General features: G+C 39.0%; 1 protein-coding gene across 1 annotated transcript in view; it reads right to left on the bottom strand.

The window, feature by feature from the left end:
- LOC135221010 (Golgi-specific brefeldin A-resistance guanine nucleotide exchange factor 1-like) overlaps nt 1-20643 on the bottom strand; it is a 142035-nt gene that overhangs the window by 76504 nt on the left and 44888 nt on the right. Inside the window, exons 2-6 of the mRNA XM_064258729.1 lie at nt 18430-18659; nt 17023-17198; nt 4973-8462; nt 4296-4434; nt 3885-4081 (exon numbers count right to left, since the gene is read on the bottom strand). Of these exons, the coding sequence (XP_064114799.1) occupies nt 3885-4081; nt 4296-4434; nt 4973-8462; nt 17023-17198; nt 18430-18639 (4212 nt within the window). The 5' untranslated portion in view covers nt 18640-18659. The remainder of the gene's footprint in view (nt 1-3884; nt 4082-4295; nt 4435-4972; nt 8463-17022; nt 17199-18429; nt 18660-20643) is intronic.

Here is a 20643-nt window from a genome sequence, read left to right as displayed (position 1 = left end):
GTTCTCCAGATTCGCGGACTCACACATTCGCGGATTTCTATGGGGAACGTTTCCCCGCATTATTCGCTGAAAATTCGCGCATTCGCGGTATTTTTCTTTGAGAAATATCCACAAATTCCTGGTTTTTTTTGATGAATTTCATCATAAAATGCACTTTTTGTGATAAAACTATTAAAAAAACCAAGTATGAAAATTTTTAGTGGTTTTTCTTCTGACAGACGGCCCGGAATTCCACGGCCACGGTCTCTTTGATCTTTGCTGGCCGCTGTTGGCTCGATCCCGGATAGTCAGCAGGGGAACGAGAACGTCTCACTCTTTCTCTGCTCACGGATCTAGAGCGAGAATCTCGTCTAGATCTCCAAGATGAAGGCTCCCTTAAGACAGAGATAAGTTCGTCTCTATTAGTATTGGCATCGTTTTCGAGCGTCGGCGAGCCCAGCCTCGACCTTCTACCCAGACGGACACTGCCTTCCACGAACGTATCCGCCGAAGTTGCCAACTCTCTATTTTTCGTACTTTTAATAGGAGCCTTATCGTCCTTCGTACGTATTTTGAACGGCCTTACGGCGAAACTGGGACCTGCATTCCATCCTCTGCTGCACCTTTCGCCGCCAATGTCGATTTTACCAGAGGTATCGCAGTTTTTGCGATCCGAACTGGCAACTCCGCATCGGCCGCTAGTCCACCGGCCGTCACCTCTCTCGCTTGTTCGGATTCTTGCGAACGGCTTCGTATGCCAACCTTGTGCTTAATAGCCACTGACTTCCCGACCTTCCTGCTGATTTGGAATGACAGTCTTGGTCCGAAGATGAGGAAGAATTGATTCTTCTCCTCTTAGCCCAAGGATCCGCCAGGAACTCCCGAATCCTCCTCCAACGCTTGACTGGCGCTCGCCGTGACGTTATCGGACTTAGCGCATGATGCCGAACTAGAGGAAGAAGACGAAGAAGGCGAATCACACTTTTTCTTTTTGTCTCTCTTATTCATTCTCTTCTCTATATCCTGTAATTTCTGCATTACAGTTTGCATTGACGGTCAGAAGGCGTATTAGCATCTGGGTGCAGCGAAAAAGGCCGAGAATCGGTCTGTGACGTCATCACGCCTGCCATATCGGAGTGTGACTTATGTTGTGACGTCATCCCTCTCGTAGGGAGAGACTGAGAGGTTTCTGCTGGCAACCGCACGTTTGCTGCCAAACTACCTCCCACGTTCTGCATCGCTGTAAACACTGAGTGGGATGGTGAAACTGCGGCATTAATTCCCATAAATTGCAAGCCCGGGGGATGAGGAACATTCAGCGCTGCCGGACCCTGCTGGAACCTGTGACGTCATATAAGTGCGCAACAGCAGACCATCCAAGGTGGTACGCCTGTAGGCCTAGCGCTGACCACGTACCATCTAACCTATGCGCTTGAGTAGCAGGAGCCTGGAACAAAGATGGCGGATCTCCCCCTCTACTTGCTGGGAACAAAGGAGAGTGCATATTATTCATAAGATTACCCAAGGCCCCTCCTGACGTTTCCGATACAGAACCGCTAGGAGAAACCGAAGGGTATGAGACAAATCAAAAGCAGGTGGAGAAACATATGGAGCAGCCTGGTTTATTGCCGATACAAAAGAAGCCGGTAAGGTTTGGTCATCCAAAGATGGCGTCACCCCTTCCTTTTGTATTGGCTTTTCCCATAGAACTTCTTCCACTGTTCCACCGACCAACCGCGACAAACAGAACACGGATTAGTAACCGTACATACGTTTTCCCTGCACCTGCTACACGTTGGATGAGGATCCGTCGACACCAAGTTAGGAACCTAGAACATGGAAAGCCACTGACTCCTGGGCATTTCCTTTGTCTCCTCTTCGAAACGGTAGACGATCCCGATGTTGAGGCAAAATTCTCCATCATATCACGTATACACTCTTATCCCACACTGGAGAAAGGAAGGAATGAAAAATAAAAAATGAAATGGATAAAGAACGGGCAAACTGAAAAACCGGCTTTAAATCAGATAGACAGTAACACGTCTTATCTTAAAGGCGGTAGGAAAATAACTGGTGGGTCACAGGTAGCCGTGGGCATTCTGGGTATACATGCCCCGGGGACCTGGTATAGATGCCATTAGTCCCTGGATCTCACAAGTGTATTTTAATTCTACCGGTTTCCAGCTTGGCGCTAGTAAATCCTAATGTTAAGACCGAAGGTTTGTTTCGTGTATGAACAAAGGCTGTTTTTAGCATTTTCATAGGGGTTCCAAACATTCGCGAGTTCTAACTATTCACGGGGGGGTCTGGTACGCATCCCCCGCGAATACGGGGGGACCACTGTACTTCTGTTGCTGTAGCTCCTTTTTGTATGATGAATGCCACTCTTCAACATCACTTAGGAAATTATGGAGGTTTCACATGAAGATGAAATAATGAAGAAAGGGAGTTGGAGATGGCTTGCGCATATCCACACAACCCGTAAAAGAGGAACATGTGATAATGTCAGCTGTGCTTCTGCCAGCACTGTAATGTTTGTAGACCCAGACATACTTGAATTAAAGCTATGAGAAGGGATGCTGGAAATGAAGGAATGATTCGATTCGGGAAGTAAAGACACAGGAAAAGACATAAGTGTTTCACAGAGATCCTGATGAAGATGACGTCTGTGCCATGATATTGTCTCAAAAATGCTTCAGTCCCTCTTGCCAGAAAGAAATAACCGGTAGTCTGCCAGTAGTACTGCAGATGCATAGAGAGAATTACAGGATTCAGTGCTATACATCTCAATACTCCTGTTTGTCTGAGCTATCAGCTAAAGGAAATTAGTAAGGGGAAGTGGCAGCACTCATGCTGCGATAGTAAATTAAAAAAAAGAAAAAAAAATTTATTTCATCACTAACCAATTATGTACTACTTAAAACTCAATTTAGAGGGGAAAAGATAAAGATGCAAGAAACCCCAGAACTGGCCAACTGAGACCAGTATGATCTATATGAAAGCTCCCTGTGATTGAGCTTCAACATCGGAACCTGTCTTTGCTGAAGACATACATGGGAGCTATTGTCATGAGATTTAAAAGCACCTCTTTTTCAAGTTTAAATTTCGGATATTCTGAACTAATCTATCCCTCTTCCACTTCAGAGCAATCAGGGAGAGGTGTGAGTTGGGAGCCCCATACTGCCATAGGGAATTCTCAGGGAAGAAGGTAAAGGGTAGCACTTCACTGTAACAAGAGGCAAAATCACCAGAAAGTATGTCAGAACAAATGCTACTACAGATAATGCATTTTTATTAACTTTCCAAAAGTTTTTCTGTAATTATGCTTTTCCTTTATGTAAGACTTATTATAGTTTATAGCTACTTATTATTATGACTTTGGCTAGGCTAACAAACATGATAAGTCATAATTTAGCTACATGGTCAGTTACCCAGAACCATCCAAGTTCCTAAGATTCTTGATAAAAGGCTATCTGTTTCATTATCCATTATTTTGTTCATTGAATCATAGCTTAGTAAAACAATATTTTGTTCACTGAATCATAGCTTAGTAAAACAATATTTTGTTCACTGAATCATAGCTTAGTAAAACCCTAACCTTTTGCACTGGATTTTATTTACAAACCCACACATTTTTGTACTTAGTTTATCATGTAATCCCCTGAAAGCAAGCTAAAAACAGTTTCACAAAATCACAAACCACACATATTATATAAAATAAGCACTAGGCATAAAGAAATAGGCTGTGGACCTCAGGAATCAGGTGATGGATGTATAATAATAATAATACTGTTCTTCTGTCCGTTAAGCAAAAAATTGTAGTGTTTGGGATGTGATGACCACACGTGGGCTGTATATGAACACATCACGTAATTTTATGGACAAAACAAACAACAAATGCTAACCAAAATCCAGCCTCCCGTGTTATGTAGAGGATCAGGACTTGCAGCTCGAGAGCGCTGGGTTTGTTTAGATACCTCTGGATGGTCTGTGGCTGTGGGTGGGCCAGGGGGAGGCTCAGCACACTCGCTAGTAGCTCCTTCAGTGTAATGACCAGAATCAACTCCTGATGAACTTCCAAAGTCACTGTCTGACACAGAACCTATGGATAAAAGAAGAAAAAAAACTTCTCAAAATAAAATTCCTGACATCCTACCCAGTGCATTTCTGCAGTTGTGGTTAACAATGTACATTTGTGAACTCAAAATGAACACATTTAAAACAGAATTATCTGACTAATATTTTATTGTAACTATATATGAAAACTTAGACACAAAGTGCAATACATATAATCCAGTCTCTATGAATATTCTTACCAGAATCACTTTGAATATCTGCATGATCAGAATTGACCATTGGTGGTGGTTTAGCACCAGCTCCTGCACATTCAAGTAGATTGAATAAAATAGTCCAGTCATTGGGATCTTGAATATGGTCAGTGTTAACACTCAAAACCTGAAATGTCAATGCATAAACTATCAATCAATGGAAATGTTCATATAAAAAATTGCAAAACATACTTTGCTTAAACAATGTCAAGAAACTTTTACTGTCTACTGCTGATTTTGATTTATTTGCTGCCTTAGCATTCTTGGGTAACTCAAACTTAGGTTGCAGTTACTTTCAATTAAATTTATACTGCAGTTAAACATCTTTGAGGAAAATAAAGTATAATAATGCTTCCAAATCATTCAAATTCTCATTACAAAATTAAGGTGGAAAAAATCACCAACATATATCTGCATTTAAGTTGAATAGGCTTTTAGACAACACTAGTTCTGAAAGATTTAACTTTTAGTTTCATCAACAGCAAGGCATATGAACTTATCATTTGCAAATACCAAAAGCCAACTGTATTTCAGCACTGTATAATTCACCACTGATTTGTTTGGTAAAAGTAATATTTTCTGTATAAACTTAAGTCCATGAGATACTATTTTCATGTATGAATTAAAAATTTTATACAAAATGTGAAAATGTATATAACTAATACCTCTCGCAATCCGCAGACAATTTGCAGTGATACTCTGAGAAGGATGGAGGGCCGCAGTAGCAACAACATCCGGAGAGACTGCAGTATAGGGTTAGCCATGTTTGGTCTGCGCAGCAAAACTTTGGCTAACCTCAGCATTGCCACAACACAGCGTTCTAGGAGAAAATGACGATCTGCTGCAGCTGCTCCCATGAGCAGAGAATGAATGTAAGTTTTAACGCTCGGCCAAACACCAACAGCCCTATCTTTGTTTGCAACCAAAACCTGAACAACAAGTTCCAATATGAAAGCCTGACTATGTTCGTCAAGGCCTCCAACTCTGCCTTCTTGGTGTAAGCCTCCACCACCTGGACTGATAGCTGGATCTCCAAGAGTGCTGGCATCTCCAGCTCCCATCATGGCTTTTAAAAGTTCATTTAATGAATCACACCTCAAGAAAGCTGACTCAGTTACCAGTCTTTCTGGATGGCAATCAGCAATGCAGCTTTTAGCCCTCTGGGAAAGTTCCACGTCTTCTGGATTTGTTCCGCGAGCTGCTCCTGCATCACCAAGGGAAATATAAGAATAGAGGGATGATAGTAATCCCGATTCAACTCGAGGCACAGCTACTGGAGTTTCCCTAACAAGGGTCACCCGGCCACTAGTCTCAACAAAGTCTTCACTCTCTGTCAAAGAGGGTGGTAGAAGTCTACAACGGAATAATTGAAGAAGGAGATCTAATATATTTTTCCACCCATCTCTCAGTATGTCTCCATGGGATGTTACCAATCTGAACACTGTCTTTGCAGCAAGTTGTGCTTTTTTGTTGGCTCCAAAGGCTACAGTTACATGCTCTGCAGCTTCTGTAGATGATGTTAGAGTAGTAAACTTGCACAAAGATACAACAAGGTTATCAAACATTTCACTCATACCATATCTTGCAGCAATAACAGCACACTTCTTGAAACCTGACATTGTTCTCTGAATAATAGCATCATCTGTAGACTTATCAAATACATAGGCTAATGATGCAATAGTTGGGCCCCAGCAAATAGCATACAAGTCTCTGTCAAAGGATGTATTATTATTAGCTAATATATATTGACCCTCTTTGGTGGCTCCTCTTTTTAGTAACATTTTCCACATGTAGTTCTCCTTAACTAGACCAGTTTGTTCAGCAGGCATGACAATTTCATCTAGACGAATGGCATTGTATATTTCCTCCAGCATATCCTGGTCAAAGTCACCTCCATCATTGACACCTCGAAGGTTGTTTCTAAACTGATCTAATGTCATGGGAATGTTCTGCTTCTTTGCATTCTGATTATGCTGATCTACATTCAGCATGATTACAGCATATGCCAATGTAAAAGCTGCATCCTCTTTCCCAAAAGGTTCATTGTTACTCGTGTGCCAGTGAGATGAAAAATGTTCCACAATTATACCGATAAGAGGAGCTTCACCAGGGAGACGGAAACTCTCTAAAAACATTCGCAGGGCTTCATCAATCCGCAGTCCACGAAACTCAAAAGATTTTACAAATGCTGAGAGTATATCTACATTTTTCTTTTTGCTAACATATTCTCCAATCATCTTCTTACAGAGTTGTGGGTTCTCTCTAAGAAATATAGCAATATCATCCTTGGTGCTCCCTATAATGCCATTGTCTTGCAAGAATTTTATACCTTTTTCTGGTTTAGCATTAAATTGGTCAGTGCCAGCTGCCAATAACTTTTTCTTCTCTTTAAGAGCCACAAGATGTTCTCGTGATACAATTTCATTGTCAAAAAGCACAGTCCGTGCTTTAAGGTGTGGAGTCACAGGAGCAAAACCTCCTCGAAGGCCAAGACCCAAGAGATATCCAGATGATACCTGTGCCACTACCAAGGGTGCTTCATTTGTCTCTTTAGCAACTGATACCTTGTTTTCTTTAATACCATGACTTTCAATAGTTTCTATAACAGTGAAAAGGGCTTCAAGAGAAAGTAAATTTGTAGAATACAATCCCTGAACTGGAAAAGCATTCTTTGAGAGCACTTTAGTAAGATCTTCAAATAAATTTGATGCATATAAATCACAATCGTAATTAAGAAAAAGTTCTGTAATGAATCCTGGTATACGCCATAACTGTACTACTGTTTCAAGAGCTAATTCCTTATGTGAGTAAGTGACGTTAGGTGCTTCTGATGTGATGATTTCAGTTAACTTATTGAGAAACATCTCAATCTGGAACTTGAAATGTGAACGCAAAGACTCGCATAGAAGGGTACACAGACGTAAGGATGCCATGAAGGTACCCAAACGAAATTCAGGTTTCAGAAGCATAAATAGATTACGACACAACTGATCTTTCAATAATGTCAACAATGAAGGAGTATTGTTGATGTGTTCAGCACCCACCTCTAATCCCACTGTCAGAAGATTCAAGGCAGTTAAAATCATTGCAGGGGTATTTTGCTCATTAGTTGGTGAAGTAAGGGAGATGAGGAAACGAAAAACTTCTCTTACACAAGGCATGCCATAAGGCACCAAAGCATTGCCCTCAGTAATGACTCCCTCTTGAGTAAATTTCACTCCTTGTGCATTTATGAAGTCTTCTTTTTCTTGCTGTGAATCTGTTTGAGGTGAAGGGTCTGTGGTTTTTATTTCTACATCTGCATGATTAACAACTTCAGTGGATGAGAGGGATTCATTTGTCTCCGAAATAAGTTCAACCTGCTCAGAATCAGATGCTTTAGACACACAGGTACCATCAGGCTCACTTGCTGGACTCTCCAGATTTTCTAAAGAACCACAACCATCTGGAGCTAAATGTGCATGGGATATGTCTACACTGTTTTCAACTGGAGAGACAGGTTCTAAAATTCCTGAATCAACAGATGCTGTGTCTCCTAAGGGATTTTCTCCTGCCAGAGCACTACTTAGAGATTCTGGTTCTGATTCCGAGGGTGAAATAACTTCCTCTTTTGTAGATGTTGTTATTACCTGAGTGTTTTGTGAACCATCTAGTGATTCTTCTGGCACTTCTGAAACATCTGAAGTTACAGGGGGTTGTGGTGTATTGGATGGAGGTGGAGTTGATGATGGAGTTGGACGAGGCGATTTTCCTTTTCTTCTCCCTTTCCCTTCACCACCTGCACGCATTTTAAGCCTCCTCGAGTGTCCCTGCCCACGAGGATCGTCTTTAAACTGTGGGAGACGTGCAAAGAGGAGTTGCACCATATGCCTGAGAGCATCTTCAGTACAGTTTCTCAAAAGTTCACTCAGCCTTGTCTCAAAACAAATCCTAAATGAGGAATTCAAAATTTCACAAACAGATTCATTTGTAAGGAGATGCCCAACAGGTCCTAGGATAAGAGTTCGCAATACAGTAAGAATTTCCCACAAGACAACTTCATCAGCCCCTTGATCTGTCCCTACAAAGCGGGCATGTGTGACTGCTGCAGCAACAGCTTCCACAGCATTAGCTGCACTTGCACATTCTCCAGTTATTAGTCCATAATTAAGCATCCTGAAACAATAACAGCAAAATATTAATGTACACTCCAATGCCTTTAACAATACATTTAGATTACTAACATGTACTCATTGATATACACCTTTGCTATATGATAGAAGATTATTAATATGTAGTCCCATTCTCTATAATCGACTTGCTTCACACTGAATGTAATCTTAACCCACATGAAAGGAGGCAATATGTATATTAAATAAATTTAAATAAATTAAGATAATAGGGAAATGATATACCCATTAACAAACAGAAGAATAACCTCTTTAACTAAAATTACTGAGATACAAATACTCTATCTGATCCATCCCTTAACTACAGTACGAGCCCATTTTTACACCAAACTAACAAATCTCTTTCACATACTGTAATACTGTAAACTATACTGATAAAACTTGACAAGAATTAGAGCAAAACTATAGCATACACTACATGTTAATAATGAAAATGGCTCATGACAAGAAATAAGCTCATGAATCAGATCTGTATTAAACTTTCAAACACATGTACATGTACTATATAACTGGACAACCATAGCTTTTTTGGTTTTTTTCTTTTCACTAATATTTCATAAAGTGTATTAGAAATTGCATTACAGCAAAATGGAATCATAATCAAATTTAATAATAAGCAATTCTTATAGTTAGGGTCAAGCTTTGTCACAGCATTTAGGTAACCAAATGTGTCTAGTGAAGGCCAGTGTAATTTTCATGAATAATATAGGACAAAAATCCAAATACTCATCAGGTAACATACTAGTAACACTTGTCCAGCCAAATAAAGAATAAGGAAAATTAGTTAGCTTATAATTATTATAAATCATTCTGATGAGACCAATAAGTCACAATTCTAGATTCTTGTAAAAATCAATTTTTTTTTTTTTTTTTTTTGTAAGGTGAAAATCAGATCAAGGTAAACTTGAAGTAGTGTATATCTAAATAAGAAAAGATCAAAGGGAACAAAAGATGGAAGGAAATGCAACTACAGGCAGCCCTTGGTTAGCAGCAGGGGTTCCATTCCTGGCTGCCGACATCGAGTGATTTGCGACGTTGAGCGATTTCAAAGTCTACAGCCGCCGCACACCTTCTTTCAGAATACTAGACCAGTTAACAGCGCCCTAGACCAGTCAAATGGCGCCGTAATCCCGCAATGGCGCAATAAGTAAAATTATATTTATACAGTATAGTACTATAGAATTTACTGTACAATACATTATAGTATTATACATACTGTATATTATACATACTGTAAAGTGAAAAAAGCCTAGCTTTAATCCTTTGGATGTCTAGAGTATGTAAAGATATAATAAAGATTTATACAGTGTACAGGAAGCTGTAGTGTTCAAGTTACGATAATTCGTCTTGCGATAATCCAATTTTATAAGAGACCAAATTACAATAGCCTAACTTTATCCCATCTTCTAGTTACATAAGTTCAAAAACAACAAAAGGGAATGATGAAAGTACGGTTTTAATGTTATACTCGTTACATAAACATGTACAGCCATGAATGAGAAAAGCATCAGGGGTATATAGTTTACCCTAATAGTATTTATGTAATAACTCTCAATAAAATTTTAAAATATTATTTGCATAACCTTCACGGTCTGAACAGTATTTCTACAAATGTACGTACTCGTTAGACATAACGGCACAAGCAGCGCTGATAACCAAAAACTGTGCCGTAAAAATACCTTAAAATACCTAATTTTTTTAATGAATATTTTTTATGACAGCCGTAAAACTGATTCGCCGCTAAGAGATTGCACCGATAACCGCAGGCCGCCTGTATATTTATAGTTATTATTACTGTATTGTGAAGCAAGGATTGAAAGAGCATACAAAAAGAGAGGAAGGGCAATCTGGATAAAATGGAGAATGATAACAACCAGTGGTAAGTAAAAAAGTCCTATTAATACATGTGCACTGTATAGTAAACAATAACTACTATGTGGAGCAAAAACAGCAGCACTGACAAAGAACGTCGAAATTTTCAGAAAACACTATGATTCATGATTAGAATGTGTTGGAGATGGTGGAGAGATATCAAGCCAAGCTAAAGAGAGGAGGAGGAGGAGAGAGAGAGAGAGAGAGAGAGAGAGAGAGAGAGAGAGAGAGAGAGAGAGAGAGAGAAAAAAGAGGACTTGGACAATTGATGTGAAGCGATGAGAAACAATTGGTCACAGAAGCAGTAGAAACAAATGGATGGATTATGGAAATTAAGCTTAAAAGTCATGCACTGGGAGCTTTAGTAAATATGGTTTGCACAGACCAGTAGTAAACTCCAATAAACCATGGAGAAGGGATATGAAAATCAAGCCTGATAGAAATCCATGCAAAATGCTGACATAATACAATTTATGATTATAATGGTGATGAGGATGTGGCCTTAAAACTATCATGAGTTAAATGGATTTAACTAATTTACATACATGATAATGTAACTTTTACATTTTTTATGATTGACACCGCCCTACTCAGGAGTTGATCTAATTTGTTATCAATTTTATTCCTTAAACCTGCCATTTAAACTTTATAAAAGTAAATGGAATCCAGTGATGTTATAAAATCAAAATTTTCAAAAGAAAGTTTTATTTTTCCTAACTATATAAACATGAGGTTTTTTACATTAGGAATTGCTTACAGCGAAGCTGGAACATACCCATTAAAACTCTTGACCAGCCTGCCTGGATGTAAACATAACAGTTTGCCTTTCAACCCAAGTTTCAGATTGATGGGTGGTACCTCAGTAGCAGTTGAATCTCAACTGAGGAGCAACAATACTACATTGTGTGAAAGACTAGGTTGAACATAGACCTACACCTTCACAACTGAATCGGAGAGAAACAACTCTTGCGATTCCAGCCAGAGGAAAAGTCCCGTCAATGACACTAACCAAAGAAAATGGCTCCAATCCTTGGAATTACAGAGGGCTGAAAGAAGTATCCAGCTACTATTTCCATTGCTGCTTGGTGAGAAAGCCTACACTATTTGCAAGGAAAGCTGAACACAGGCAGTCTCATTTACAATGGGGGTTCCGTTCTTTAGTCGTACGCCGAAAATCGTCATCGTATAAGCCGGAAAGTTGTAGAAAATTGTCAAAAATCCTAACATAACCTTACTCTGAACGCTTTGGGTGTATATTGAAAACTATATAAATTGCATTTTTTTTTTATAAAAAAACCTTCAAATAATGATTACTGTATATACTCTTGTAAGGTTTGATATCTAGACTAATTTTATGGCCTAAAATTTTGGGACTGAACATTACATGTGGTATAGGCTAGTTTTGGAAATGTGCAAGAGTTTGGCACTAAGCTAAGCCAGGCTTTGGATTTCCCTAAAACAGACAATAAATACAAATTTTGTTTTACTTATTTGAAAATCTTTTATTCTTGTTGTGTTGTTTCTATATTGGAAAAGTGCAAACTTTAGGGCTAGGCTAAGCCTGCCATATTCTTTGGAGCATTTGTATCCAAAGAAGTCGACAAACTTTTATTTTTGGATACCAACCACGATTATAAGTATAAATTTTGCTTTACTTATCTGAGAACCTTTTATTACTGTTATGTTAGAATCATGTATTCTTTTTATTCTTTTGGTAAAATGATGCTGTAAATTTAAAAACTTTGTCATGCATACATTTAATATAGAAAATTAATCAAAGACTGCCCTCAACAAAGCTAGCAAATATTTACTAGAATTTTTCTTCAGTTATTCGGTAAAATAATCAGTGTTTTATTACATACTACACTGTGCGCTAGTTAACAGTGGTTGCTCAGCACTCGTCCAGTACTCGGTAGTGTTGACAAAACTATGTACACAGTAGGTAGGAAGCTTTTTTTGTTTGTTTATTATAGTTAATTAATAATTTGAAATGACTACATACCAATTATTTATACATTTTATAGGCATATTCTAAGCTTTTAGCTTCTTAGTTTTAGATGTCAGAATCTTAGAATAAGCTACAGTAGCGACTGCTAACATAGCCTAGGACTACTACAAGAATCAAAACTCAATATTATAAAGGATATATGCTAAAATCCTAATAGTGTTCCCCCATATTCGCAGGGGATGAATACCAAACACCCCCGCAGATGGCTAGAATCCGCAATAGTTGAAACCCCTATAAAAATGCTGAAAACGGCCCATTTTGTTAGTTGAAACTCAAGAAAAACCCACTAATAATGTTTACACCTGGTTTTTTTAATAGTTTTATCACAATATGTGCATTTTATAATGAAATGATTAAAAAAACAGGAATTTATGGATATTTCTCATAAAAAAATCCTGCAAATTTGCAATTTCCCATGAATAATAGGTAGATATGGTCCATAGAGAAATCCTTGAATGCGTGAGTTCACAAATGTCAATAACACGAAAATGAGGGTCCACTGTATATGCAGTAAAAATGGGGTTGGACATTACATGCAGTTGAAAATTACTCAAGTATATACAGTATTTTGCTTTTTTGGAGTCATATTTCTTCTGTCTCATCAAGTCGTAACCCTAGAACATACATCGTAAACCTGAAATAATTTCCGAAGAATATAATTGAAACACATTGCAATCTCGGAACGTCGTAAGCTGAAACTGTTGTAAGTCGAGAACTGCCTGTAGTCTTTAGCCATGAAGATGACAGGGTTGTACTGCCACAGAAACCGCTCCTGTGTCACTGACACAGAAGGTTGGCTCAGGGAGGAACTCCTCTCATACCTTGGAAGCAGGGCTGGCAGGTTGGGTGTCAGGCTAATTCTTCCATTATCTATATTCAATTTGGGGTGAACAATGTTTCTTGGTCACCTTACAAACAGAAAAAATACAGTGACAAAACTATCGAGTTGGTTCATTAAAGTCATTCTGAGTCATCGCAGTAGTCTATGGTCATGTGCAATGGAGCTGAAGATCTACAGACTTCTGCTGTACCAGGCAGTAAACAGAAAGATGAAAGGGAATGAAACCCTCTCATTTGAAGACAAACGCCAATATTAAGGTATTGTTGCTCAACAACACCACTGAGTGTCTCAAAATCAAACCCCGAAACTCTCTGGAGCCCAATAGGTTGCCTTGAGTTTCAGGATGTTAATGAGAAGGTACTTATCACCTCAGTCACGCATTTAAAGACAACCATCCTTGAGGCATGTGCATACTACTTGGTCAGTGAATCTGATAACAGACACATCGCGAGGAGTATATACAAGTAGTAAATTCAAAGGCTCCTGTTGATAGAGCACCAGCCCAATTCCTTCCTCATTGTTTGAAGGAAAAGATTAAAGGCTGTTTGCAGACCTTCATTCTCTAGTGAAGACACCAAAGGCAAAGTTATCCAGAAAGGAGGCTTCTATGGCAACAACAGGACACTGAAGACAACTAGCCCTTAGTCAATCTGGCTGTTTCCCAACACAGGAGAGGTGGAAGTTTGATGAAAGATGACAAAGGCCCGTAAGGGAGCAGATACCAGGCTTTGGTTATGTTGCTGTTAAGTCCAGAGACTCGACAAGCAACCCTTCACTGAGGTACCTGTAAAAGACGAACACCAGTTACGAATGTTCACTTTCCTTCTGCCTTCTTCCCAGAAGAGAAACAGAAGAAGGCTGAGTGTTTCCATGATCACCCTTCGAAGCCCAAGACTTATTAGGAAAACGAGGAAGAGCTGGCCTGACCATAAGGTTGAGTCAAATGGTTACGAAATAGAAAGACAAGGAAGTTCACCTGTCTTTACCCTTCGCTACCACGGTATCTGTCAATTCTCTAAAGAGAGAGGGGCAGGACTGAGTAAAGGACTGTACCTCTGGGTCAAGACGACTCAGGACTTACGAATCTGGAGATCTGAATTACAACAAAGTTCTTCTTCTTAGCACCAGAATAGCCCATAGGTTGCTGTCTGGTGTTGGGTAGAAGAGCCATCCCAGAATGGGACAGTCACTATAAGGCAGAATTCCTTCAGGAATGATTGCAATCAAGGGAGTTAAGCCTTCCAGAAAGTGAAGCATCACAAATCCTATCAGGAGACTGCCTGGAGACACACCATCGTGATGTCCTCCCTGTTTGCCGTTCCTTGTTGCGAGAGGAACGTTGTTCATGGCAAGAAAAACAGCTAGACCCAAGTCTGGATACAGCGGAAACAGAACTATCTGGTCAACACAGGACCACTTCGAGGTAAAGAAGAATCGCTCCCGTTGCTGAGCAGAGGGAGAAGAGAGCTTGATTGGACATCTCGAAACTCTGAATGAACTCCTTGTGCGGAGAAAAGTATTCACCTAGTTCAGAATGCCCTCACAACAAGGAATGCGACACCCCTACGAAAACATTTCTCTCTCCTGGAAAAGCAAGGGCCTTGAGAAGTGAGGATTATTCACATCGGAAGCTGTGATCCTATTCATGAGATCAATGTGCTTACAAATCAGAGCAAAGGTCTCTGCTAAAGGAAAATCAAGGGTATTTATATCTTGAGGGTTTTCCTCGAGTTTTCCGAGGCATGAAACTCCCAATTTTCTCTCTTTGAAGGGAGATTCGACAAGACCCAATGAAACTTTCCTCAACTACTTGAGTGTATGACAAGATGATCCGAGGATTGACCTCAAGATACCAAGACTTGTAGCCGAATTCCAAAAGAGACTAACTCATCTGAATTTTCTCTGTCTGCCTTGTATCTCTCGGAACAACAGAGAGGGTCAAGAGAACCACAGCCTCATTGGAGAGAAGCCATCTCTTAAAAGTTCCATAAAACTTTCAAAGGGAATCTCATTCCTGCCTCAGGTACTTGAATCCTCAGAATCGAGACACCAGGTGGGAACCTGCTGAGCACAGGCAAGCACTCTGCGAGTGCTTGCAGTATTGCTGATAACAGACGAGACGAGACACGTAAATGTCTCACCCTTTCTCTTGTCCTGTGCCTGAACTGGGATGGTGAGAGGACTCTCCCATCAGCAGCTCGGGTTAATCGCAATTCATTAGAAACACGAACATTCGGGGCAACTGGCAAACCAGCGCCCAACACAACAGCACCAGTCTAGAACTGATGACAGGAATGCAAACCGAAGCCTGAGCTTCCACAGCTCTGGAAACACAAGACCCAGGGGGATGCGAATCGGTTCCTGAGCCCGAAGTTGGGAAGAGCCTACGAGCGATCCCACTGCCTCCTCGGGAGGAGGCAACCCTTAGAAATCCTGCAGAAACTTCTTGGGCAGGGAGGGAGGTGGGGGAGAAGCAACCTTCCTCTTCTTTGGCCGAAGGGGGGGGGCTTATCCGGTTTCCCAGGACCTCCTCCAGCCTCAGGAAAAGAAGGGAAGAGCAGTGGAGGATGACGTTTCTTCCACAAGGTTTCTTCTACAGGATGCTGATTAGGATAAATGAAAAGCAGTGGCAAGAGTTTACCCACTGGTCATCACGGTGACAGTAGCAATTTAATAGGAGGTGCAGCAGGGGAACTATACACACACACACACACACACACACACACGAGACAGTGCCCCGGCATACTATAGTGTCAAAGGTACATTCCCAAAGGTTAGGATAGCCAACACAGATATCCAATCATCTAGTGCTGTGTCCAGTGACTGCTCACTGTCAGCCTGAAGAAGAAAGAAAAAATAATGAATAAAAGGAGACTCCTCTCATTTCAAGTGCACTGCCCTCCGAAGCGAGAGGAGACCCCTGAGAATATGTCACCCAATCACCAACACCACTCCCCCCTTTTCTACACTCAACAAGCTAGCGAAGAGGGTGAAGGAGAATCCCTCCTGAAAGACAAAACTTCATAAGGAAAGAATACGGAGAAAGAAAAAGTGAGGGTGAAGGCTCCAAATCTTTCCTCCCAGCAAACTCTCAGATAGCACAAGCGGCAGGAGTAACATCTCATAATCATAAAAAATATAATGTCACACCCTTATCAAAGGGAAGGATGTGATAGGGGGGCCAAATATTACACCCTTGGCTGCCGACCCTGGGACACACACACTGGGGTAAGGCGGTCTGCAAGGCTATCACGCATCATGGGTTTGTATATTAAAAATATCAAACACAGTATATTCAAAATATATACAGAAATAGTATAAGAAAAAAAAGTCTAATGACAGTCAGGCAAGAACTCATGAAAACATGTCTGCATTGCATCACGGCCAAAAGCAAACTGGGATGTTTACATCCGGGCAGGCGAGTCCCCCTGCCTACCAAACGGTAGTTACTGCCTACCCACCTTGTTCAAGAGTTTTAACAGCCATGTTCCACCTTCCCCATAAGCAATTCCTAATGTAAAAGACCAAGGGTTTGCATATTGTGTAGCAACAAACTGTTTTTGAGAATTTTGATGTCCCATCAAATCACAACAGCTACAACCCTGTGTGCTTCATCTTTGTTATTTCCTTTAATGCTAATCAAACACTCATGTATGTGAACATTAAGGCTTTCCAATGCAAAACTTGACATAATTTACCTGTTACTTATTTACATGTGAACGGTTTAAGGCTCTCACTTTAAGCAGTGAAGGGTTACATAAGATGAGTTTAATAAATGTGAAATATTGAAAAACTTAGTCCACACCAATTTTAAATGGGTATTACCTATTAACTGCAGCCAATGCACTCTTGGTGACTGGGCCAGTTGTATCTTCTGAACGGATGATAGCAAGGAAAGGATCTAGAAAAGTATTAGGATCCAAGGTATCATCAGGTCCTAGGTAAGTAACAGTCGTTCGTAATTCTTTGAGTTTCACTACTAGTGGATCCCGTTCCAAGTCCTAGGGTGTTAAAAATTAAGGAGACCTAAATTAACAGTTATTCAAAATATAAATTCTTTAAAGTTTAAGTAAATGCACTTTACAAAGAACATAAATGATTCATAAAAGTAAATCAGAAAATTAAAAATGGTTTATGAGAAGAAAATAAGGAATTTTTAAGTCCTTGGCCAATCAAATAGCACTGTTATAAAATAATCAAATAGCATTGTCATAACCCATACCTTAATTTTTACTCAATATGTTTTATAGCAGACAAACCTTTCACATGATTGCTGAAAAAAATGCTATAAGCTAATTATGAATTTTAAAATATTCTTAAGGGAAATTACAGCAAGCTAAAACTAATTTTAGCATAGCTTGCAGTAACTTCAAACTATGAGACCTCTGATTTCTCGCCCCCTATCCTTGCTCTGTATAATTGTCTTGATTGCCTACATTAAAGCTTGTCATGTGAGAATATGACTGCTCCAGTGGATGTCAGATAGGAGTCAAATAGCCTTAATGAGTCAACCGTAGTTGTCTGCCTGAGCAAATAGACAATGAGGTTACCTTTATGTCTTACCACTATTATTTTTACATATATAGTGAGAAACAAGCTATATTTCTTTTTTTACAGAAATCTATGGTTAATCATACAGATTAAAACTTTCATAGTCTTAGGTTTGTAAGCAGATATAATCTGATTAGGTCTATTCCAATCATGAGCATTCCATACTGGGAGACCTTCAGAAGAGACTTTGAACATATCTACATGATGGCACCATTTACGCCCAAGATGGTTGTTAGACACCTCTATTATAAAGTAGTACCTTTTAGTGGCATTATTGCTGAATCTTTTGCTTTTTATTTTCCCTTTTACAATTGACTATCACTCTGGTGCAAAATTTCACTCATTTTAATCAAGATCACTATGTTAAAGTGTCTGGCAACCCCAAGGATCTTGAGTGTCTACCTTGAGAGTTTAATATATATACAGTAAAATTTTGAAATCTTATCAATCATTAAGTTACATAATGTGAAGTAGCCCGAGTCATATTTGTTTATGTTTCCGTAGATCCTGACAAAGTACCAAATATGCTGGTTAACTATGATAATACAAAATGATAATACAGTATGCTGTATGTACTAAGAGCAATTAAAATGTAATTACTCAAAGAGAAACAAAATCACTGAAAATATTCCGAAGAACTGCCTTAAACTTAGTCACTAAATCTTTAACCTGATAACTAACCTGTTGCTGTGATGACCATCTTGGAGTGGAACGCTTCATAGCAGCAAGAAGTGGTGTTATTTCACCAAGTAAAATTCGGCCATAGCATATGGTGGGTCGTGGGGGAACTGACGACACCATTTCAGGTGGTACTGAATCACCATCCTCTGACATTACGGCTACCTCTGTTCCCCCCCTGTCCCCTTGCTCACTAATCAACCCTTCAACCATTGTGGGCTCACATCAGGGACCTAAAATGATAGTTTATGATAAAAAAACTTACTTAAAGCACCATAGTTTTTCCTATTTGACCTAAAACACAGCCCCAACACTGCAGATTATTTATGGAATCTTACTAGTTCTTTGACATTTTACCGATAAATATTGAACACAAAACACTGTAGGTCTTAATGAACAGATCATGTAAAAAGTGAATCCATCTTGCAATCTTCTGGACTGTCTTACATTGCTGGTTATCACTAATAGCTGATACTGTAAAGAAGTGGTGTAAACACACATACACTGGAAAAATATGTAGAAAATTTCACATGCACACATGAATTTCACACATTAACTTTATGAACAGTCACAATACCTGTAATGGATGTCACATAAGGTACAATCAATGGATATCATGATTCAACAAATTAAAACAAGTATGATGTGAAAATTCCTTGGATGTTCAATAATCATAATGACAAAGTTATGTTAGTAAAAACCAGGTATGAAACCAGACGATAAAATACAGTACAGCAAGTACTATCAAAATTAGAAAGTCGCCTGAAAGATTAATTCTCGAAATGGGTTTTGAAAATAAATGCAGAAACATCTAAAGCCGTATAATCATTAAAGAGACTGAAAAGTAACTACGTTAGTACCTCATATTAAGGGTCATGCAGGTAATAATATTCATGACAAACGCACAACTGTTATTAACTATACACATCACAAACAGAGTAACAGCACATAAGCACAGTAGGTACCACCAGGTCAAAACTTCAAAATATTTTGAACTAACCATACGCCAACCCCCTGTAACATGAAGAAAAATTACAGCATAAACCAATATGAGATATTCATAACCTAAAGTAGAGCCAATGCCATAATAGAATGGCAAAAAAGCTGTAGGTAATACATAAGGCAGTTTAATAGTAAAAATGAATAGGACTACAATGGACCCCCATATTTGCGTTCTCAGCATTCCAGGACTCATGTATTAGCAGATTTCTCTATGGACCATATCTACTCATTATTCGCGGTATTTTTCTATGAGAAATATCCACAAATTCCTGGTTTTTTATCAATTTCATCATAAAATACACTTTTTGTGTTACCAAAATAGGCAATTTTAAGCGTTTTAATAGGGGTTTCACTGTTCGCAGATTCTAGCTATTCACTGGGGGTGGGAGGTCAGGTATGCATCCCCCATGAATACAGGGGAACAACATTTATACAAAAAAAAAAATTTTGGATTTGATAACCACCACCATCCATAAATGATTTGTGTATGCTGTGGCAAGTACCTTGTCATGATGAGATACAGTACAGGCTCAAAAATCCGATTTTTTCTTAAATTTAAAACTGCAAATCAAATTGCAATCCTGAGTCCATGAAAACTTTAAAGGATTATGTATTTCACCATACAGGATGTTGAAATTAAATTTTTTCCAGGTTTTTTAGCTTTTAGAATTAAATACATTTTGATAAATGCCATCAACTGCAAAATTTTTTTTAACTATTTAAGCAAAGAAAAAATAAGAGTTCTTTACAGTAAAACACTCAATTTGATTGAATCAAACTCACATACTGTGAGTTTTAACAATGTGCTACTGCAGCAAGGATATAATTTTTTCAACGCCAGAAATTTAAGGAAGTTTATCATGTACTCCAAGTCATGACCTACATTAGCTTCTCAGAAACATGGTTACCCATCATGATTCACTATTAAGCTTTCAGCTTTATGCTAGATAAATTCAGAGCATTGGAATAGTTTGAGAACAATAGAATGACAAGAAAAATATAAATGTACACTCTTGCCATCTTTTAAATTGATGCTGTACTTGAAATACTTATAAACATTACACCACGAATAGAACACAAATACTAACACCAAAGAAATAAGTAAATACTAATGCACAATTAGTAATTCATTATTCTTTATGTGAGAAAGGCATTAGCATGAATCAGCATTTGTTTTTCCATCCATAGTTTTTAAATCATTAACATCTAAAGAGA

Source organism: Macrobrachium nipponense, chromosome 2 (assembly GCF_015104395.2).
Source record: "Macrobrachium nipponense isolate FS-2020 chromosome 2, ASM1510439v2, whole genome shotgun sequence".
NCBI lineage: Eukaryota > Metazoa > Arthropoda > Malacostraca > Decapoda > Palaemonidae > Macrobrachium > Macrobrachium nipponense.
The sequence above is the reverse complement of the archived record's forward strand: the minus strand, read 5'-3'. Positions and strand labels throughout refer to the sequence as shown.